Source organism: Mus caroli, chromosome 11, assembly GCF_900094665.2.
Source record: "Mus caroli chromosome 11, CAROLI_EIJ_v1.1, whole genome shotgun sequence".
In the NCBI taxonomy this organism is placed as follows: domain Eukaryota; kingdom Metazoa; phylum Chordata; class Mammalia; order Rodentia; family Muridae; genus Mus; species Mus caroli.
Genome location: NC_034580.1, coordinates 60,621,212 through 60,645,166, shown reverse-complemented (window position 1 = coordinate 60,645,166; position 23,955 = coordinate 60,621,212). Strand labels below are relative to the sequence as shown.

The 23,955-nt window shown below is 43.1% G+C and overlaps 1 protein-coding gene across 1 annotated transcript in view; it reads left to right on the top strand.

Moving 5' to 3' along the window:
* Dnah9 (dynein axonemal heavy chain 9) overlaps positions 1 to 23,955 on the top strand; it is a 333,710-nt gene that overhangs the window by 292,029 nt on the left and 17,726 nt on the right. The window contains exons 60-65 of the mRNA XM_021178488.1: positions 550 to 743; positions 3,786 to 3,934; positions 13,656 to 13,783; positions 17,691 to 17,918; positions 21,762 to 21,953; positions 22,889 to 23,080. Coding sequence (XP_021034147.1) covers positions 550 to 743; positions 3,786 to 3,934; positions 13,656 to 13,783; positions 17,691 to 17,918; positions 21,762 to 21,953; positions 22,889 to 23,080 — 1,083 coding nt within the window. The remainder of the gene's footprint in view (positions 1 to 549; positions 744 to 3,785; positions 3,935 to 13,655; positions 13,784 to 17,690; positions 17,919 to 21,761; positions 21,954 to 22,888; positions 23,081 to 23,955) is intronic.

The following is a 23,955-nucleotide window of genomic DNA, read 5'->3' as shown; positions in this document are numbered from 1 at the left end:
CTGAACCTCTGAACCTGTAAGCCAGCCCCAATTAAATGTTGTTTTTCATAAGACTTGCCTTGGTCATGGTGTCTGTTCACAGCAGTAAAACCCTAACTAAGACACCTTACATACTAGGCAGTCCATGGAAATGCATCCTAGAGGCATCTGAGGGATAGATGGGCAGAGTGTGGTGGTATACTGAATGTGAAAACATAATGAAGAGCCTTTGACTTGGGTGTTGGGGCTCTGCGACCAGAAAACTACAGCACCTACTTCGACTCCCTTTTATAAGTAGCAGTGTGCGGCTGGCTGTGACCCAATCCACACATTTTATTTACAACTCTGCATGGTACTTGTGAGCAGTGTATTAGGGATGAGTTTGAGTATATTCTTCCACTTTCTTGATTACTTATAGAGGAAAATCCAAGACTCTAGACTAGCATGCAAGTGAGTCTGCTTTGTGTGTAGAATGCCACTTGCCTTTCCGCCCTCTACCTCCAATGCAGTGCAAGTCACAACTTTCTAGAAAACCTACAGTTTAGAACAGCATTCTCTGGCATTCTCTAGGCACTCTCATCAATGGAGGAATTCTGCAATCTGGACCGAGACATTGAAGGCTCTGCCAAGAGCTGGAAAAAGTTTGTGGAGTCAGAGTGTCCCGAGAAGGAGAAGTTTCCCCAGGAGTGGAAGAACAAGACAGCCCTGCAGCGCCTCTGCATGATGAGAGCCATGAGGCCTGACCGGATGACCTATGCCATGCGGTAGGAATCAGGGTACAGGTTCTGGGAAGGCATGTATACAGGACAATCTCAGGAAAAGCAGCCTGGCAGAGCTGCTCTTCAAGACCATGTTTATATAGTAATGGGCACATTTGTACTAAGACTAAAACCTATGAGACCAGTTACCTTGGGCATGCCATCTGTTGTCTTAATATCTTAATAGAAAGTGTGGAAGGAAAAACCCATCAATATGAACATTGAAAATTATACCAGGCACATAAAATATGAAGAAATATGGAGGGATCCAGAAGGCATATAGAAGTCCTATATTTAGGATCACTGAAACAAAGAAATTGAGGTAGTTATCATTCTAGCTATTTGACTTCTGATTTGACTTCTAACCTCTCTGCAAAGTTGGATGATCATCAGTGGACTTTGTGTGAGAGGAAGTGGCAAGACTGAATATCTGAAAGAGAATGGAGAAGGTTTGAAAGGGGGCTTGTGGTTTAAAAGATGGTAAAGCATACCATGCAAGTGAGAAGACCAGACCTAGATCTTCAGAACCCACATCAAAGCTGAATGAGTGTGACAGCCTTTCTGTAACCCCAGTGAATGGCAGAGACAGGGAATTCCTAGAGCAGCAGTTCTCAACCTGTTGGTCCTGACCCCCTTGAGGGGGTCAAAAGAGCCTCTCAACAGTAGTCACACACCAAATAGCCTGCATGTCAGATGTGTACATTATGATTAGTACAGTTTATAAAGTGGCAGTGAAAATAATTTTATGGTTAGAGTCGATATAACATGAGGAATATATTAAAGGGCAGTATTGGGAAGGTTAGCTGCCCTAGGGCAAGCCAATGTCAGCTAGTCAGAATCAGCAAGGTCTGGATACCAGTGAGAGACCCTGTCTCAATAGTTAAGGTGGGGAGCAATTGAAGAAGATGTTCAATATCAATTCTGGCCCTCCAGAAGCACATGCACAAATGTACATGTGTACTTATACATATATGTGTACCTACATCTATGTGAACATGCATACATTAGCACATATAATACATATGCAAAAGAAAGAACATGGATCTGTGAAAAATGAGAGAGAAGGGGGAATAGAGATGTAGCCCAGTTGGTAGAATGCTCGTCTACCCAGCATGCAATCCAGCACCTATAAACTGGGCATGGTGGCACAAGCCTATAATCCCAGCATTCAGGAGATAGAGGCAGGAGGATCATCAGAAATTCAAGGCTCTCCTCTGCTTCATAGCAAGTTTGAGGCCAGCCAGGGATACGTGAGACTTTATCTCAAAAGAGAAAGAGGACAGGAGAGAGGGAGAGAGCAGATTACTGGATGAATGGAAGGCAAGAAGAAAGAAGTATGGCCAAGGAAATTCATAGAATCCCAAGGCTACATGTGTAATGGCACCAGTCATCACCATTGGGTGATTCCCCCCACCCCCAATATAGAGTCAGAGGTACATGGTTCCCAAACTAAAGTTCTAGTACTTTCAAAATGGTAAAAAAGGAGTTGGGAAAGGTAGATGAGGATATAATTAGAAGTCAAAGGTAGGGAGTCTACAGAAGCAGAAAGCAGCTTAACAGCCACTTGGGAAACACCTGAACGTGAAAGGTCTCACTGGTGCCATGAAAATATTCTAATACTGGACTGTCAAGAAGATTGTACAACTTGGTAGATTTATTTTTTAAAAAATCAGTGGGTAATACACTTACATAAGTGAGTCATGTGGGTTATTTATTATACCTCAAAACATTACTTTTTAAGTAAAGGAATTATAAGACACAGAAGCTACACTAGATGGTAAAGAAGTGAGAAGAAGAATGGGCTGATGGGAAATCGTCAGGGGCCTGGAAACTGAAATCCCTGGCTTTTCATGACACTCATTCAAGCAAAGGCTTGTTGAGATAAAGGTATGGTACCAATGGCTGCAAGGATTTAAAGATTTTGGTTGGAAAATAGGATTTTTTTCCAGACATATAAAAACAAAGTCCCAAGTAATGGCATGGATTGAGGGATGGCCATGATTTGGGTAAAGAAAAGGGTAAGAAATGAAATCAATTGGTGTAGGAGCTGGAGAGATGGCTCAGTGATTAAGAGCATTGATGGCTCTTCCATTAATCCTGAGTTCAATTCCCAGCAACCACACAGTGGCCATGACTGCCTGTAATGGAATCTGATGTCCTCTTATGGTGTGTCTAAAGACAGCTACGGTGTACTCATATACTTAAAACACGTAAATAATCTTTTTCATATAAAAAATAAAGGTGTGAGGTCTGTCCAAACAGATGTTGGTGTCACCCAGGCTAGAGAGGAGAGCCCAAGTGTTGAGAGAATGGTTAAACTGACCAAATAGGATGAGAAATGGCACTGGTGTGCACTGTTAGTGCTGACACAGCCAGGAAATAAGTCTAAGCAAAATCACACAAGTGGGAAGGCGGTATCCTGAAGATACCTTTAGACAATGAATAAGATGTGGCCACTGCCCAACACTGATGTCAATCTGGTACAGGAGAATAAGCCCAGCCAAGAAAGATGACACAGGAGAGACTGTGTCATAGAGATAGTGGAAGGGTCAGTGAAAGTCAGGAGTTGGTCAGACATCTAGTAAGCTGGAAGGATTTGTTTGACACAACATGGGACAGGTTGGAAAAGACCACTGGAGGCAGAAGTGGAAGAGAACTCAGTGAAGAATAGAATATGAAAGAAGAGTGGGGTCTTAAACACTGTGCATGATGGCACATCACAGGGATATGGCATAGGTCAGATTTGCCATTCAAAGAAGTTGGTCCTTATTCTCCAGAAGTGTAAGGTGAGGTAGACCAGGTCTACAGAGGGAGGTAGCAATGGTCTGGGCCAAGAGTGGTCAAGAGGCTGGATCTAAGATGCATGGCTTAGAACTATCAGTACAGACATTAAATGTTAGCAAGGTGTGAACTTGGTACTACTCCTAACTCTTTAACTGTCACGCCAATGAGCTTGAACATGCCTTTTCATTTCTAGAAGCTTCCATTTTGCAAATGTTATGATTTTTTTTTTTTTGGACGGATGCACATGCTTATCTCCCCCTGCAGAGATTTTGTTGAGGAGAAGTTAGGAAGCAAATACGTGGTGGGAAGAGCACTCGATTTTGTAACCTCATTTGAAGAGTCAGGACCAGCCACTCCCATGTTTTTCATCCTGTCTCCAGGGGTGGATCCACTGAAGGATGTGGAAAATCAAGGTGAGGAGAGCTTGGTTTGAAGATGAGTTTGCAGTAGTCCTGTGCCCTTTCATCCTTTGGTCTATTGCTTTTCCTTATCTACATTCAAGGTTCACTGTGTAAAACTATCTTTGCAGGCCAGACAGAAGCCAGGATAACTGATAAAGTGAAGCCACAGAATCATGTACCACAGAGAAGATTGAGTTTCTCTTTAGCCATCCTGTTTAGCCCTGTGACTCATGTTGAACTGATATTTGTATATAATATAAGGCATCCAATTTTGTCCGTTGGTGGATAGCTACATTGTCTCATGACAAGCTGTTGAGAAGGTTGAATTGTCTTGGAACCCTTGTCAAAGTTAAGATCATCCAAAGGGAGGAAAACATCTCAGAGGGCTCACAGATACCTAGAATTCCAACTTCAGAGGATCTGATGCACTATTCTGGCCTCCACGGGTACCATACTTAGGGTATGCCCGCACAGATACATATACATAAATGGAAATAATAAGAAATATTCTAATTTTTAAATTAAATTGATCATAAGTGTAAGAGCTTGTTTGGAGACTATTAATTCTATTCTGTTGATCTATATATTTATGTATGCTGACAGCAATAATGACTTTGGAGCCTTATGGTAAAATTTTAAATCAGGAAATGAGTCCTCCAGCTTTTTCTTTACTTTAAGACTCTTTGAAGTTCTTGGAGTCTCTTATGTTTCCACAGAACTTTCAAATCTAGCTTATCAAGTTCTGCAAACTAAAGAAAAGTGTATTCAGATTTCAGTGGGAATGGCTGTGATTCCCATGTAGGCAGATCAATGACATGTGGCAATCTCACCAATATGCAGTGCTTTAACATGTGATCAAGGATCATCTTCCCATATAGTTTTAAATTTTAGTTTATTTTGACAGTGTTGCATAGTTTGTAGTGCACATACCTTGCATTTGTCTTGATTCTATTGTATATAAAATTTATTTTCTTAACTATAGTTTCACAAGTAGTGAAATTTTATATATGAACTTCCATTAGAAAAGTTGCTAAATTTATCTGTTGGTTCTAGTGTTCTTATGGCTGATGTGCCTAAGATTTTCTAGGTGCTGGATGCTGTATACATACATACATACATACATACATACATACATACATACATACACAAATACACACACATACACATGTGCACATATGCACACATGCACATACACACATATGCATGTACATACACAATTTTCTATAGGAGACTATGTCCTCCACAGGTAGAGATAATATCTCTTGTCATCTTAATGCTCTTTGTTTCCTTTTTTCTTTCCTAATTGTCCAGATGAGAATTTCAGTGTGATGTTAAATAAAAGTGGCAAATGTGGGTATCATTATCTTGTTCCTAATCTTAGGAGAGGTATCCATTGAGCTCTGGGCTTTTCTAAACAGGAAGGTCTAAAATTAGAAGTTGAACCCCCTTGTCATTTTATGCCTGTTCCATGTTTCTATTTCTCACTGCATATGTTTCAGTACTTGGTTTTTTTCCAGGCCTTTGTTTACTTCATCATAGCCATATATGTGATATATGTATTGAAATGTTTAGTTCTTCTATGGTATATATCTTAACTAGGGAAAGTGTGTGTGTGTGTGTGTGTGTGTGTGTGTGTGTGTGTGTGTGTGTGTGTGAGTGTGAGTGTGTGTGTGTGTCCAGGTATGTGTCAATGTGAATGCATGTGTGAGTGCAGGTCAGAGGTCAACCACAGGTGCCATTTCTCAGGAGCCATCCATCTTGATTTTTGAGACAAGGTCTTTGTGTTGGATGAGAATAGCCCCTCCAGACTCATGTGTTTGAATACTTGGTCCACAGTTGGTAGGACTATTTGAGAAGGATTTGGAGGTGTGGCCTAGTTGGAGGAGGTGTGTCACTGGGGGTGGGCTTTGAAGCTTCAAAACATGTGTGCCATCCCCAATGTGCTCTCTGCAATTCCCAGTATGTTCTTTACCCCCTATTAATGAACCAAGATGTGAGCTCTCAGTTAATATCCTGCCTTCACTCCACTATCATAGACTCTGAGCCTCTGGGACTGTCACTCAAGTAAACTCATTCTTTTACAGATTGTCTTGGTCAAGGTGTCTTATCACACAATAGAAAGAAGCTAACACAGCCTGTCATTGGCCTGAAGACTAGGCTAGCTGGCCAGTGAGCCCCAGGAATAGGATTATAAGCATGTACCAACACACCTGTCTCTCTTACGTGGGTTCCAGGAATAGAGCTCTGGTCCTCATACTTACATGACATGCACTTAATCACCTAAAGCTATCTCCCCAGCCCCAAAGCAATGCTATACTCTACAAATTTTAGATAATCCTTCTAAGGCGTCCATGTTTCAGCTGTGAAGCTGTGATTTTATTTTTACATAACCAAGGCCAAGTACATGTTTATTTTCCTCTATTAATATCATTAATTCTATACATGCCTGATCATTCACAGTTCAGCTTGAAAATAATAAATACCCCTATCCTAGTCAATAGAAAATCCCCCTCTGAGACAAAGGACAAAGCATGTGAGCATGATGTTGGGGAGTGGATACATGGGCCACTGGTGTATGTAGAAGTCAGAGGACAACTCGTGGAGTGGGTGGAGTCTTTACCCACTAAGCCATCTCACTGGTCTACTTATTTAGGGTTTTTAATCCTATGTTGCAACACTATGACCAAAAGAAACTTTGGAAGGAAAAGGTCTGTTTGGCTTGCTCTCCCATATCACAGTTAATCACCAAAGGCAGTCAGAACAGGAACCTGGAGGTAGGAGCTGAAGCAGAGACTATGGAGGAATGCTGCTTACTGGCTTGTTCTTCATGCCCTGATTCCCCATGTGCCTTCCTAAACCATTCAGGACCAGCTTCCCAGGGGTGACACCACCTCCTATGGGATGGGCTGACCCCTATCTGTCATCAATCAAGAAAATGCACTTCTTCTCCATAGGCCAATCTGATGGGAGGGGCATTTTTTCAATTGAGGTTCCATCTTCCAAAATAACTCCCAGCTTTCGTCAAGTTAACATAAAAACTAGCCAGCACACCCACCTTCTCTACTTTCTGGTTCAATGTCATGATTTCTAGCTATCCTCAGAAGAGTTCTTTTTTTTTTAACAAGGGGTACAAATCATATAAAGTTCTACTTTGTTTCATATGTAAATGAAGATTTTTAGAGAGTTTCCACTTTTTTCTAGAGTTGCAAATTCCCTTGAAAAAAAGAAATAAATATTATTTATAATTATCACTAGCTTCTTACTCATTCTGTGTATTGAAAGGTGTTTTCTTTTTACTCTAGAAGGCATTCTTACTAGAAATATTAGCATTCCATTACAATATGAATGAATTCTATTTTAGCTTTATAGAAAGCTGATAACCCTGGGTTTATTTTCTTGATCTTCTACTTTAATCATATAAATATATGTATTTATATAAATTGTATAGAACTGATTTATATTGTAATAGGATGGTAATAACTCTAGTAAGAATGCCTTCTAGGATTAGGAAAGAGAATGCTTTCAATACATAGAATAACTAAGAAGCTATGTAGATATAGATAGTTATAGATAAGGATACATAGTTATATATATATATATATGTGTGTGTGTGTGTGTGTGTATGATATATACATATGATGTATATATACAGAGAGAGAGAGAGCACTTATTTCCTATTTTCCATCTTCATTTTGCTAGTACACACCATCAGAAAAGAATCCTAAGAAATAAAATTTCTAGACCCTTGTTTGACCCCAGATTTGTTGGATAGTTTTTCTGGGTACAAAATGATTTCTACTGAGAACTTTGGCTACGTGGCTCTGTTGTGTTCTAGAAGCCAGTTTTGCCTGTGAGTGAGCATATATCATGTTTCTTTATCAATGACCCATTTTACTTGAGGTCACCTGCTCTGTTTTCTATTTCATGAGCTGTGTTTCCCTGCAGGTCCTTCTCGCTCACCTGCTCATCTCTCAACAAGTCTTTCCTTAGCTTAACTCTATTGCTTTTGGTACATGCTACCATTAGTTACCAAAAAGGAGTCATTTTAGACAGCCTTTCCCCTGCCCTATCAAATTCCCTATCAAATTGCCTCAATTTTTGTTTGGATTCTGCTGAATAGCCCCAATCTCTTACATGGATTATCAAGATTACCTCCTGCCCGTCTCCCCCTGAAATCCTTTGCTACTCTGCAACCAGAGTTCCCTTGCCAAATCTCAAATCCTGTAACGTCATGCTCCCTAAAGCTTTCATGTAGACTCTCACCATCCTAAAGGTTAAGTCAAGTATCCTTCACATGATTGATGGAGCCTACAGGGCCTGGCCTCTCTGTCTAGCCTTGGATCTTACCTGCCCCAGACTCACTCTTTTAGGTTCCTGTCCATATTTTCGACATTTCAGCAAATGGCTCCTTTCATCTGAAACATGCGCAGCACTTTCTCGTTCTGCAAAGACCAGCCTGACCTCATCACTGCAGGACCACTTGGTTCCCCACTACATCTCCTCGTGGCACTGGGCATATTTGTGCCACAGCACTTAGTATAATCTTAAGTTAACCATTCTTTCACTGCCGGATTGTATGTTTGCCTGCCTGCCTGCGGCTAAGATCCTTGAGGTCAGAAACCATGTCATCTTGGTCCTCATCTTACCAGGGTCTCACAATGTGACTAGCACTGAGAATGTACTCAGTAAGTATTTGTTAAATGGATCAGCTAATGAATATCACAAAGCCTTCATCATAACTATGGTATTCCTGTCGTTCATGTGTTCACATGTTCCTTCTAGCCACGTTCACATATTTACAGAGCCTGTGTTCCTTCTGTCCACTTCCCCACATTTAAAGAGCATGTGTTCCTTCTATCTACCCAGACTTTGCTGCTCTCAGATGAATACATTTGGTTTCCTCATTTTCACTCACCACTTTCCCTTCGAAAGCTTTCATATTCTCCATTCGTGAGCAATTTTGTTCTTAGCCAGTTGACCTCCAACTATTCCACCACGTTACTGGAAGCTTCCTGTCATCTCTGGCAGACTGGTCTTGCCCTTATCTACATTGTCTGTCTCTGCTTTGCCTCGGCCTTGCCCCTGGCTTCATCTGAATGCGTACTTCTAGAAGCATATTGCTGTTCGTCAACAGGAGACCACTTATGCATCTGTGCCCTCCCTCTTCTTACCTCCCTCCCTGACTTCTTGGTTATTTGCTTTATTTTCTAATTGTCCCATTTAGACGTAGACTCTGGGAAACTACATATTTCCCATTTTTTGACTCTAACTGGTTTGCCTGATGAGCCCCTGTTCTCATCTGGAATCCACAGAGCTGACCCAAGCGGTTTCCACAATCACCCTTAGTCCCAGCATATTAAGTACTGTCTGCTTGCTTCATTTTGCAGTATGGGTAACAGGTAGTTCATCACATCCCTCTGCTTAGGCTCTTAATATATTAGTATCCCCTCACATCCCTAGGCAGCTCAGCTTGGCTCATTCATTGCTTTTCTCCTTTGTTTTACTCTGGCAGTTGCTATCTGGATAGGTTTTCTAAAGCCCTGAAAGTGAAGACTAAAGATTGGTTTTCTTGTCTTCATCCACTCCTCTGCTGAAATCCATGAGCCCTCGTACTAACAGAATGATGAGTCTGCTTAGCAGACACGATCCTTAACTTAACCTCCGATCCTTGGCTAGGAGCCTATTCTTCTCTGGTACTTTGCTCCACTCAGATTCCTCCAGAATGTCTCATCCTGAACACTGTGGAACGGGAGAGAGAAGAGAGGAGGAGGAGGAGGATGGGAGGAGGAGAATGGAAGAGTAAGGGGACAAATAGCAGGATGGGAACAAGGTCTAGCAGGAGGGGAGAACTGCATTCACACTTCTTGGTCTCTGTTCGAACATGAACTCTCCCACCCCTACTGCGTACATCTCTCCTTGAGTACTGCGATTAATCCCTTAACAACACTTTGATTTTGCTGGTCCCTCTCTCTTTTCTCACCACTTTCTTTGCACATTCATTTTTTTTTCTCTTTTCTCCTTGTTTTCTATCACCCACCATGCCTCCCCAGCCCCTCGGGTAACTGTGAAGATAAAATGAAATCTCTGATGTGAAAAGACTTTGAAAAGTTAAAAGCGAAGCAGGGTGTACAGTACAATAGTGCCAGAGACGCAGCTTCCATTCTCCAAGGCAGTGAGTGCGGTGTGCGCCTCGCTCTGCCTCCTGTCACGTCTTTCAAAGCCAGCTTCATCTTCATCCTCACACAGGGCTCTTCTCTGGCCTTCTTCTCACATGTCCGTAGCATGGTCTTGCTTGGTCCTCTTTTGCCTTTGTCCAAGTACTTGACATTGAAAAAATGAGTGCAACTGCTTCTATTTTGTGATCAGAAAGTAGCTGTCTCTCTCACCTTTGGCTTCTTCTGTGTCCTCTTGTGTGTTCAGAATGGCAAACTCACATAAATTCTGGGTAGGCTGCCACAAGATGAGTTCAAAGATGAAAGTCTTGCCCTTTGCAGGCAGATTATCAATATGATGCTTAGGCCTCTCATCCATGTTCCTAGGCTCATTCTCTTTCTGTTGGAGGCAGCAAAGTGTTTGCTAGACTAGTCTCTAGGGGGCAGTGTGAGGACAGATGGAGTATGCGTTTTGTCATGGCAAGAGAATTCATGAGTCGTACCAGAAAGCAGGAGGGTAAAGAGAAAGAAAAGCTGGAGATACAAAAAGACAGTATTTAAAGAACAGGCTGATGGGCAGAAGGGGGCGCCCCTTCTGTTTGGGAGGCGGGGGTGGGGGGGATGTACAAGGGGAGATGTTGTGGCAAACAACTGAAGGGGTTCTTTCCACAGAAGGTATAGAAGAAAGTGGCACATTTGGCTGACAACAGGAAGGAAGCTTAAAAATGGAGAGGAGGGCTGGCATGGTTATCATCAGAATACATGGAAAGCATTCCCAATAACTTTGAGGCTGAGGGCTTGTGGTACTACCAACTCACTAGAGGCATCATCTGACTTTCTGCTTTACTAATGAATGGATTCACATAGCACTAAGGTGTCTAAAGGTCCCATAAGGAAGACATAGAAAGAAACAGTGGAGATGAAGTTTTCATAAGATCATGGTTCAAATTTAGCATCATTGGGTCTATAGTAAACTAAGTCAAATGGAAAAGGTGATGATTATAAATTAAAAACAAAAAATGAAGGACCCAGTAACCTGGACATTTGATTGGAGAGAGAATCAGAGTGAACTTGGACGTCAACTGAGTTAGTCTTGAGACAACATAAGCATAGCATCTTTAATCCTATCATAGGCAGGGGATTTCTGTGAGTTGAGGTCAGCCTGGTCAACAGAGTAAATTGCAGGACAGCCAGGGCTACACAGAAATAATCTGCCTCGGGGCAGCAGTTAGGGATAGGGAATAATAGCTCAGCCATGCAAGAGTCCTCAGTGATGGGAACATCCTGGGTGCAACCCTTGAGAGGGGTAGCAGCAATAAAGTAAGTTCTCTAAGGTTGAAGAAAACAAGGAGGCACAAAGGCAAACATCAGCCAACTCGTCCAAACCGACATTGATGACAACGATAAAACAGGAACCAGGTCAAGCCCTTCATGAAAGTCAGTCTCATCAGGGAGCTGGGCAGAAGCACCGAACATAAGAATTAATAGCCAAAAAGCACACATAGCAAGTAGCAAGAGAATTGTAGAAAAGCATTCTCCTGTCTCAGAACTACCATCAGTACATGGGGCATGCAAGAGTAGGCTGCTGGGAGCCAGGCATGGTGCTACCACTCGGAAAGCAGAGGCAGGCGGATTTCTGAGTTTGAGGCCAGCCTGGTCTACAAAGTGAGTTCCGGGACAGCCAGAGCTACACAGAGAAACCCTGTCTCGAAAAAACAAAACAAACAAACAAACAAAAAAAAAAAAAACAAAAAACTAATTCTAACCCTAACGCTAAAAGTGGGCTGCTGGAACTGTGGGATCCTCACAGAGCCTTGAGGGAGATGAAGTACCCTCAGAGAAGCTCAGTGGGGTCTACAGTATTGAATTTGACACAGCCATCTAGAGAGTCAGACAGATCAGGAAATAGAAAAGTGGGTCACACACAGTAAGGCAAAAGCATGGAAGCCATACCACAAAGCAGCATGAATGTGGAGCCCCAAAAGCACATTGATGCCTTGGGGAATTTGCTAATGCCCTCCACATTGTCTATGAGCCTCACAGCTGCGAATGAAAGGACTCCACAAGTTCACCTCGCACACACCACAAGGCTCATGTCTGATAGAGTCATAGTTAGCTGAGTCCTGCGTAAACAGAGCCCCATCAATTGTCCCCCTTCCTACCATTTACAAGATCCATTTCTTTCTTGTCAGCCTGGATTAAAGCAGATTGATCCAAGCTGGCTCTGCAGGGCTAGGTTTTGCCTTGCCACGACCCTTCCAGTCTGTCGTTTTCCCACTAATCTTTATTAAGCACCCCTTTCCCTAGATCCTTCTCCAGCAAATAAAGGAAATAAATAGGCTCCTTTGTGAGCAAAACGTCACGGAAGCCATCGAATAATCCCCACACCTGTTATCCTGGTGTTTGCTCGGCCTGGTTGCTTATCTCCCCGGCTCTAAAGCTGACATCAAATGTTTGCCAGCTAGGATTTATCGAGTTTAATAAAGGCATTTCTTGGGTTCATCTCAGTCTAATCTATGATAACTATTTCTCAATATAAAATGTCATCATCCTACTTGTATAAGGTTGAAGAAGGGTACACAGACGTTTTAGTACAAATATCCACTCTTTATGTTTTCTTTTCAAAACTTTCTCACACGAGTTGTCAAGTTATATCTGTAATTTTAGTTCTTCTGAAAGAAATTTTTTATATGGACTCATATTACTTTTCTCTTTTTTAACTTATCTTCCATTTTGCCTTCCCAGAAAAAAAATTGTTCAATGATTCCTTCATGATATTACACAGTTTTATGATCCTTTTATATAAAGAATGACATATACCTTTCCCAAACTTTATTGGGTTGCGCTAACAGCTAATGCATAAAGAGAATTGGTCCTTTATATTAAGGTCATTTTTTAGCTTCTTTTTTCTTTGGGCTTGAAGAGCAACTTCATGGCATTGTCTTTGCCTCTGTGGCTTGTCTATGATATTTTGTTGTTATTATTGTTATATCTTGTTTCTTACACTAATAGCACAGTATAACATTCACACCAACCCCGTTCTTGTTCTGTGTCTTTCTTCTCTCCGCTTGCTTATATGAAAGAACGGCACAAAGCTTCCCATAGATTGTGAATAGTGAAGGGGGAGGCTGAGGAAGGAAGAACCAGGACTGATGACTAAATGCTGTGCACACCTTCCTAGGAAGTCCCAACAAAGACTGGATATACTCAAAAGACAAAGAGACCCAGAAGAGACCATTCCCACATGACTGCCCTTTACCTTTTTATACCAGCACTTTGTAGGTAGTGGGCCAAGGCTCAGCCATCAAGTAGGAACCGTGTAAGGGTACACAAACAATCCCAAATCATTCATAAGGATTAGCTGAAGAAGCAGGGGTGGGACAATTTAGATGTGCACAAGTGTTGTCTTTTCTGAGATTGCACATCTAAAAGATTTAGTTTCCTCTGATGGGGGAAAATATTCTGGAGTGTGGGTCCAAGCATACCTCCGTTTGAGGGATGACAAATAAGGGTGGTTGTTAGGAACAGTAGCTCGGATGATTAGACTCAAGGAATGATACTAAATTCCATGCTTATTTTAGGAAAGAAACTTGGATATACATTCAACAATCGGAACTTCCACAACGTGTCCCTAGGGCAAGGACAAGAGGTAGTTGCTGAGGCTGCACTGGACTTGGCTGCTAAGAAGGGTCACTGGGTGATTCTGCAGGTATAGTCCCTCTGCCCAGATATGGATCAGTCGTGCCTTCCTGCCTATTCAGGCTGCATTCCATAGACTCTGGGCTTCCTAAGCCCTCTAACTCTTACCCACCTGCTTCTCCATGCCTTGACTTCCTACTCTGCTCTAAACCTCCTCAGTCTCACATCATCTTCCCAAGGCCTCCTCTACTAACTCTTCCCCATACCCACCCAACCATTGTCTCCAAACAGTTCTGAGTTCCACGCAAAAGAGAAAATCATTTCCACTCTGATTGCATGCTCAAGAAATTAGCATTTGATTAAAGTCTGTAGCAGCTGGACACTTTCAACTGCTGACCTCTTCCTAGAACGCCATGGTGCTTTACTCTGTGGTACTTTCCTACTGTGTTTGTATGTTCTGAGTCACCTACCCATAAGACTAAAATTTAGCCTCTCCCCTGGGAGCTCATGCTGGCATCTGGAAGTGAGGAACCCTCCTGCCGTGATTCCGTGGAACAAGAGGGAGAGAGAGAAACTGCCATTCACTCTTCTACCAAAGCCTGTCCCCCATGCTTCTTATTTAGTAACTGTAGCTTAAAGTCCTATCTGGCCTGATTTGGTAGGATATATTCTTGCCAAATTTCCTTAGAGAAAATGATGTTTCTTATTTACCTTTACCATCAAGATCACTGCCTTAAACTGTTCAACAGAACCTCTGGGGGAGGGGGTAGAGAGATGGTTCAGTGGTTAGGAGTGCTTGCTGTTTATTCAGTGGGCCAGAGCTCCATTCTTACTTCCTATGTCAGGTGTCCCACAGAATATGAAGACATATTCTCTCCCCACACAAACACACACACCTACATAAAAATAAAATCATTTTGAAAGCCTATTGGGTATGGAGAGAGTAATGGGATGGTACATATGATTAAAGTATTTCACATGCATTTTTACAATCGGGTTGGGTGACAGAATTAATGAGAAAACTAAAAGATTAGCTGCAAAAGCCAGTTATCCACCCATCCTGACGTCATTACCAAGAACCTCATCAAACCCCTGATTACTCACTCCCCCACATCTTGCTACTGACTTCTCCTTAATTATAATTTTATTTATGGGGAGCCCAGCAGCTGAAAGATCTGCCATTCCCTGAAACTCATTTTTTGGGAGCAGTAGGAATCCCAGGAGACACAGCAACAACAGCTGGGGTCCCTACTTCTTCCATGTGCTGGGAGATACAATTTCCAAATCTGCAGATTCATCTGCCAGGAGACCTGCTCCTGGTCACTGGAGACTAAAGGAACCCAGCCTCCTGTTATGGTGGTAAGAGTTCATTTCTGAAACTGTGGTTCTGCCTCCAACAATGTTCCTCAGACAAGGAGCTGACTCTCCTTCCTTGGTACCCAGTACCCCCAACATCACATGTTGATGTGGTTTCTGAGCTGTGAGTCTGAGCTCAAAACAGAGCTATCTGAAGGCTCCATTTTTTTCCTCTCTAGTGAAACATTATGGGTATTGACTACACATGACATGTCTGAACTGCAGAGTGGAGGTGGAATAGAAGGGCCCCTCAAACTCCTAGACATTCTGAGACTCCTAGACATTCTGTTTTAATATTTACCTGGTGTGGCTGAGCATGGTGGCACTCGCATGCAACACCAACAGACAGGAGGGAGAGGCAGGAGGATCTTGAGTTTGAGACCAACCTGGGCCACCTATCAGGTTCCAGGCAAGTATGGGCTGTATAGTGAGAGCCTGTCTCAACATCCCATCCCAAAAAAGTTCCTGGGAAAGGGAAAAACAACAGTGGAATCATTCTTCTTTCAAAATGGAACAATACATGGAACAATATTAACCCTTTCAAGAAGAGTTCGGCATCAATGATCGAGTGCTTCTGAGAGCTTAAGACACTGAACTCTTGCTCCAGTCGCTGTTCCTCCATTGGATCTAACAACTGTTCCATCTCACATCACACTGGGGAAAGCTGCTTAAGGTTACAACCAAGAACATCAGTAATCTTTGCCAGGAGCACTGGATTCCTAGGACCTGAGGATCCAGCCAAGGTTCAGGAGGTCTCAACTCTTCCTGGCTGATAGCTGTGGGTTGAGTTGCCCCAGTTCTTGAAGTCCCAGGGATCCTTGAATACCCACCAGTGTTCCTTCCACAGGAAACAGGTCTTCCTCCCAGCCCTACCCTGTTCTGCCTTCTTCTATGGTGACTTAGAGCTCTGTAGCACCTACAGTTGCTCACTGCTAGCTTGTTCATGTTAGCACCTAACCAGAACCCTGGCTCTCCAGAAAGCCCACTAAACTCTGCTTCAGTTGTATGATTCTAAGTGAACTCCTTAACAATTTTTCATTTCACCATCTGTTACTAACCCTCACATAGCAGCTTCCAGCATAAAGAGCCCTTTCAAATTCATTGCCTATGGGTCTTTGCAGCAACTATGAAGTATTGAGAGCATGAATTGTTAACTTCTCTTTCAATAGCAGTGAAAGCAGCAGAGGCCAGATTACCATGGTCCTTGTACTGTGCTCAGTGCTGATCTGTGTATTTAAGTCTCTGCAAGCCTACTTGCTCAAATATTGATTGAGGAGCCTTTGTCTGTTCATCATAATGAAACATATTGCCATGAAGCCAGGGGACCTACTTACTAAAGGAAAGGTGCCATCTCCAAATGAGTGTGAAGAACTAAGTCTCGATAAAAAAGACAGGAACCAGATTTGGGATCAAAAGACAGGCTCAAAAGCTAGACAGAGAAGCCCATGATGAGAGTAAGGACCTTTGTGGGCCATTGAGAGCAGTGTCTCCCTGTGTCTTAGAGAGGTAGTTTTGGTGACAATTAGAAGAATGGTTTGGTGAGCAGAAAGTTTGGTAGAGAGAGTTTGAATCTTTACCTTTTAAACTTGAACATGCAGACACTGTACCAGCAGGTCCCACTAAAATGCGCAGTCAGTAAGTCTGAAGGGGGCCTGAGATTCTGCTCACAGCTACTGCAGCCATGATCATCCTTTCTAGTTCTCAGGGGTTCAAATAATCCAGGCAGTAGAGAATTGGACTAAAAATGTTATAGCATTTTAGACTCAAAGTAACTACAATAACCCTGTAACTACAATAAGGAACCATCTGGGAGGTTCTTGGAAATACAATAGCCCCAGACTCTACTCTCACTGTCAAATCAGAAGCTACAAGGAGGGTCCAGCAATCTGTGCTTTAAGTCATCCTCCAGGGGATTCACACGCAGTCAAGTCTGAGAACGCAAATGCTAGATTTATGATTATCAAAGGACAGAGGGAGAGTCACCATTACTGGGTACCCCCAACTCTTTCTTTGCTGCTCAAGGCTATGAGTTACCTGGCAGTCTAAGTGTAAAAAACTCTACTGAATGATTTAAAATGTATGTTATAGGTCAAGGGCACAGCTAAGTAATAAGGTACTTGCCTGGCATGCATGAGACCTGAGTCTAATCCCTAGCATCACCAAAAACAATAACTGAACAGTCAAAAGTGGTTAAGTATTATACTCTATCTATTTTATTGAAAAAATTTTTAAAAATACTGAAAGCTAAATCCAAACAACAGCAATTCCAATAGTCATGCTAACATCCCCTAGACAACAAACAAACAAACAAACAAACACTCTAGGTAACGGAGCACTGCTGACTCAGCGGGCTATATTTATGTATCTGTGCATTTGTATATGTATATGTACATAAGAACAATAATCATAGGGAAAGGCTGTGAATTTGAGAGGGAGTATGGGAGGGATTGAGAGGTGGAAAGGGAAGGGGAAATGATGTAATTACATATAAAATTTTAAAATTATCAAAAAATGAAGATAATGAAAGGTATAGTGTCTTCTCTAGCTGCCTACCTGATAGCTGTTTACTGATAATAGATATAAGCACATGTCTACTTGGGGGGGTCTTCCCTTCCCAACAGAACATCCACCTGGTGGCCAAGTGGCTCAGTACCCTGGAGAAGAAACTGGAGGAGCTCAGCGAGGAAAGTCACCCAGACTTCAGGGTCTTCATCAGCGCAGAGCCTGCACCCTCCCCTGAGGGCCACATCATTCCCCAGGGCATTCTGGAAAACTCCATTAAGATCACCAATGAGCCTCCCACAGGCATGCACGCCAACTTACACAAAGCCCTGGACAACTTCACTCAGGTACTGCCAGGAAGGGAAGGGGTGAGGAGCGTCTTACCCCACTAAGGGCCAACTCAAATCCAGTGGGAGCAATGTGTGCCAGGGGCTACCATCTGCATTGACTGATGTGGACAAATGTGTACCTTCTGACATTGACCGCTACCCAGTGCCCGCTCAGTAGTGCCCAGCTCTCAGCTTCTAGGTGTATCTCAAGGAGCTGAGGGTAGGGCCTTTCTTTAGCAAGAAGGGGAAATTCCATGCAAGTCTGTTAACTAACATTTCAAAATGAAAAAGGAAACATTGTTATGCTTCTAATTGACCTGAAAACACATACTTATTGGCTAAGCGCCCTTTCTTTTCTCTCTTCAAGTAGGAGGAGGATGCACTCATTCAGCTATTATCACTGGCTAGCTACACCAGAGATGAAATAGTCTAGATGATGGGTAGAAGGAAGCTGGGTTTGGGCTGTATGCAAATGTTCCAGTAATAAAGTATGGCCTCTGGATTAGGGGCTGTACTTAGGGACTTGGTGAAAATGCAAATCCCCAGGCCCTGCTCCAGAAAACAAGGCTCACACTGAGAACTCTGTGTTCTAGAGAGAATCAGGAACATTTCCACCATTCCCGTTACTGGTGATCTAAGATTCAAGCTGTGGAGGATTTATTTAAAGCCTAGTCCAGGAAGAAAATAATAATAATAGTAAAATATTAACAATAACATATGTCATATATATATGAATGACATACAAGTAGAAGACCGATTGAGAGAAAGGGAGGACAATGGTGAAAGGGAAAGAAACAGGGAAAACAAGAGAGGATAATAGAAGAAGAAAGACAAAATTCGGCATGCTTTCTGTCATATGCAGTGTGTGTGTATACCTGTGTGTGTACCTATGCATGTGTACATACTTGTGTGTCTGTGTGTATCTGTATGTGACATGAAATCAGAGGAAGGACAGAGGCTGTGAAGAAGGCAGAGAGGCATAGGTGCAGGCAGCGGAACAGGAGAATATGAGAAAATTACAATGATATATGCATGTGAAAATGTCATAAGACCCATTAGTTTGTTTGCTAACCAAAAAGGTTAATTTTTTAAAGAAAAACTCCAAAGCCAAGCCCATGGGTAGCTGACCCCTTATGTACAGCATCTACAGCTCAGGCCTTTCCTATCTTCTTGGGAAGGCCTCTCCCTTGGGAAGGGAAATACAGGAAGGTAAGGCCAAGGGACAATCTTGAAGCCCCAGTGAGCTTTATTGGTATTTACAGAGAAGCTTCTAGGAGCTGTCAGAAGGGTCTTTTTCTCTGATGTCACCAGTAAGTCTCTGTTTTCCAGTCCTGCTAACATGCATGTCCAATCCAGGAACTTTAAGTGGGCCATGCCACGCAGCAAGTCCCCAGCTGGCCCATGTTGACCACTAGAAGTACTAGCCCTTGGGGTCTGGTTTAATGTACAATATGCTAAAGGCAATAGCAGAGTCTCATAAGATTTTACCGACCCCATGTTACACTCACATCAGGGAAATCACATGATCTGAAGGGGAAACTTCCACAAAGGTCCGAGAAACAAAACCTGCCCGTTGTCCTTTTTCATGCCCTCTCCTGCCTAGCTCCAATACCTAATGCCATCGGACAGTGAGGGACACTACAGGAAATGTGGAATTATTTTAGCTTGAAATTCCCTGCCCACTGCAAAGAGGACAGAAGCTAGGGTATTTCCCTAACCAGAGGTACTTTCTTTACCTTCTTCCAGGTATTAAACATCATTAAATTCCTGGGTACACTATGTCAAGTACAAAGACAAACCTCTAAATCTATCTTTAATATTCTTCATATAAAGAACACGCATGCTCAAGTCCACACCCCGCCCCCAATAGAGAAGTCTTGCCCTCAGAAGTATTGGGTGAACAACAGCATCATGATTCACCACCGTTTTTGTTGTTGTTGTTGTTGTTGTTAACATAGAAGTTGGAGGATATGAACTCTGGCTTCAATCCCCCGGGTTGGGAGAGAAGGAAGGAAATGGCAGTAGGGACTTGGGAGATGAGGAGAGCATTAGGATGTATTTAGCTGGCTCTAGGCCCAAGGTATCGCCTGCAAACCATTCTCAGCTGTCCTGCCTTGAGGGTCTTAGATAGTTGAGAGGTGGTGGATCCTTACCTACTGGTCCCTCTTATAAGAAAATGATCAGCTGTAACCACACCCACCCGGCTTCCTCTTCACATCCAGTTAGGAGAGGTCATTGTCCCTGGTCTTTTCTCCCTGCACTCCTGATGACCAGTCATGGATGGTACACAAGAAAGATTAAAGCTGAAGAGATAGTCTCTGCCTGCTTATGCTGTCCCTGGCTCAAAAGGTTCACTCGCTGTTTATAGCCACCGAGAGAGACTCATTCTGAGGACAGATTCATGAGGCTGTTCATGGTTTACAGCACAGGGCTGTATAAATTCACCCCGTTCCCCCAAGAGACCCATTTTAACCATGTAAGAGATAAATTCCTTTGGTCCCCTTTTCACTCCCTGCTTCCCCGATAGTTACATTATTTGGGGGTGGTTGTTTTATTCTGACTTTTATGTGCATGTATCACTGTCAGCCAGTCTTGGCATGAAAGACATTATTCATGCTGAAAGACATTTTCCCACAGAATCTTTCTTTTCCAAATGTGTAGGAAGTAACAAAGCATCCTATAGTTTATGAAGAGTTGTTCTACCCATAAAGCAGTTGTTAAAGTTTCACAAGGCAATATCTTATCCTGCATACCGCCTCTGACCCAGTGAGGGCACCAAAGAGGCACCTGAATGGAGGAGTGTCTCCATGGGAACATCAGCACTACCAGAAGCGCTCCCACAGTCTGCTTTCCCCTGTGGCCTCTGCCCTGTGTGTACACAGCCTACAGAACAAATTTAGTGGTAGGAGCCTTGCAAGTACCTTCTTGGGCTCTGGCTGCCACATCTTGCTCCAAAATGAACAGAAAGAATCTCATTCAGAGAAACTGTGTTTTGTTTTTGTTTCTTTTTTACTTAAGAGGATTCAGAGACAACCTCCCCACTATCCCTTTAAAATGTGGGCTTACCCCCTGCCTTCCATCACCAACACTCCTTAAGGTCCACCAAGCAGGACCTCGCTGACTTCCTCTGAACCAGCACCTGCTTCTTTCTTCTCTTCTACCAATTTATTCTTCCCTTCGTCGTGGGCCCATAACTGCCCTCCCCATGCTCTGCAGTCTCTCGACCCCCTCCATACTGTTTGCTCAGCCTCATGTTAGATCACTCCTTCTCAGGAGGCAGGGGCAGGGAGGAGCAGGGAGATGCATGGATGTACAGCATCTCCCATTGCTGTGAGTCTGGATCCCACTCCCTCCCTCCTTTCAGAAGCTTTGCAGCACAGAAGCCAAGGGTTCCCTATCACATAGACAGAAGAACACATTCTTATTCCATGATGGGCAAGAAAGGACAGTTTATAAGCAAGGTTGTAGGGGTCCCCTCCTACATGGGACAAAGTGACATGGATAGAATAAATAAAACACTCATATCCACAGACTCTCTGCTGCTGTCATATTAGCTATGCTCAGGTACCTAAATAGTTAATCTGTATGCACAAGGTTAAATTATTAGGAAAACATACTATCACCTGAATATAAACTTTAACTCAAATGCTGATCTGAAACCTATCTTTCTGCATGTCTACCTCCAGCCCGGACCCCCACCTTGTCTCACTTCAGTATGATAACTAGTCCTTTCACTGTGCCTTACACCATAAACATGACTTACCATAATCTTACCAGGTGTGAACCCCGATTTTCACCACACCCTTGCCTACCCAGGTAAGATGATCTGTATCAGTATTGTAAATGATGCTTCTCTTCCAGGACACTCTAGAGATGTGTTCCCGGGAGACAGAGTTCAAGACCATCCTCTTTGCTTTGTGTTACTTTCATGCGGTGGTTGCCGAAAGACGGAAATTTGGGCCGCAGGGCTGGAATCGGTCCTACCCATTTAACACCGGGGACCTCACGATCTCTGTGAATGTGCTATACAATTTCCTGGAGGCTAACACAAAGGTGAAACACAGGGGTATGGCTGCAAACCATTATGATATGGGCTTCCCATACACAAGGGTTCTGTGGTGTGAGGAAGGTCTAAGACCCCACACAGAGGAGATAAGGAAGTTCCAAGCTGAGGACCAGCCTCAGGCTGAGAAGTCCTACCGTGACATCAGAGCCAAGAAGCAAAGCAATCCAAACTGTCAGCCCCATGAGAATTCATCCAGGGGCCCATCAGACTGATTATATGTGCTGACACCACAGCAGGGATTTGCGGATTGACAGGAGGAGACCCCGTTCTCACCTAATATACGTTCCCAACCCAGCTTGATTAGGCAAAGGAGCAGCACTTTCATTGGTACACACAGCTCCTCTTGTGAATGTGGTTCTGCCACAGGTGGAGAAAAGGCCAAATTCATACTGTAGCCAGCCTCCTCTTTGTCAGACCCATTTCAGGAAAACTTCTGCTAAAGAACTTCCACCTAAAGGACTGCTTGTACCATCAAGGATCTTTGTGTCTGAAACATCAGCAAGGGCACCACAGGGTCAGATGCCACAAGAAGTCCTGCCAATAGCCCTGAGTCCAAGGGAGCCCCACACCATAAATTCATCCATCCCCTTTGTGTATTGGCTTGTCTCAAATGGCTTCCCTCCATAACTCTTACTCCACAGTCTTCTACACTATACTTTATATACTCTGAACATTCAGAGGGGACAACTGATCCTGTCATTAATGGCAAAAAATTTAAAAGGGCTCATGACCCTCACATCCTCCAACTGACATTCATTGCTTATGTGAAGGACTTCAGGAAAGCCTGATATAACCCAAACATGTTTAATATTGCCAGGTTCTGGGGACACAAAGTTTAAAGGGTCATCACTTTTAATCTCAAGAAGCATCCAGCACCAAAGCCTGTGGGGACGACATTCTTGCTCTCTCACCTCTGACTCAGGTACCCTATGACGACTTGCGTTACCTGTTCGGTGAGATCATGTACGGTGGCCATATCACAGATGACTGGGACAGGAGACTCTGCAGAACCTATTTAGAGGAATTCATTAGGCCAGAGATGCTAGAAGGAGAGCTTTCCCTGGCCCCGGGGTTCCCACTCCCAGGCAACATGGACTACAGTGGCTATCACCAGGTAAGGCACTGCTTTGCTTACAGCAATACGACAGTCATGGAGGCACCAAGAACTCCTCCTGTCTGGCCTGCACAACTCAGCATGCGCATGCCCACTCTGGGAGCCAGGGAAGGATGCCCTAAGAGCTAAGTCTGAGAATATTTCAACCTTGCTCTCTGCCCCAAGATTACTTTGCTCAACCAAAGAGGCTCAGGATTTCCAGCCTCAAATTAAAGATGAACTTGAGCTTGGAGATCTCTGTAACCTTGATGCTTGATTCCATAGTTGGACTTGTCAATCTTCCCCACAAATAACTTCTGGGGCAGTGATCTACTTGTTTTGAGTCAAGATATTGACGAAAACAATATTAACCGGGGGTTGGGGGGGGGGGATTCTCACGTAAGGACTTAGAGACCTCTGCATAAACTTTATCATTATCTTCATTGAAAGTGAGCTTGTAGCCAGATCACTTACTGTTCCCATTTCCTGTTGACAGCTGTGGACAGAGGCATGCATACCCACATAAGAGAAAGCCATTCTGGGGGAGGGAAATACTTTAGATTATTAAGCATCCTTGAAAGAACGAAAACTTACCTACGTTTACAGTAAATTTAAGAGTAAAGAGTTGTCATAGAAACTTAAGTTTTTAAGTCATAAAACTTAAGAATCAGAATCATAGAAGTCATTTGATCCAGAAGAGTCATACCTGTGAGAAAAAAAATTCAAAATGAGGAGACTCTTACAAGAAATGAGCAAGTTGTAACACCTTGAAAGGCTTTGCCCAGGATCCCAGTACATGAGCATCCTCTGGTATCTGTGGACCACTGACCTAAGCATCCTTGAGGATGCTGCTCAGGTCTTGAGTCCCACAGTAATAGGACTTATACATTTCCAAA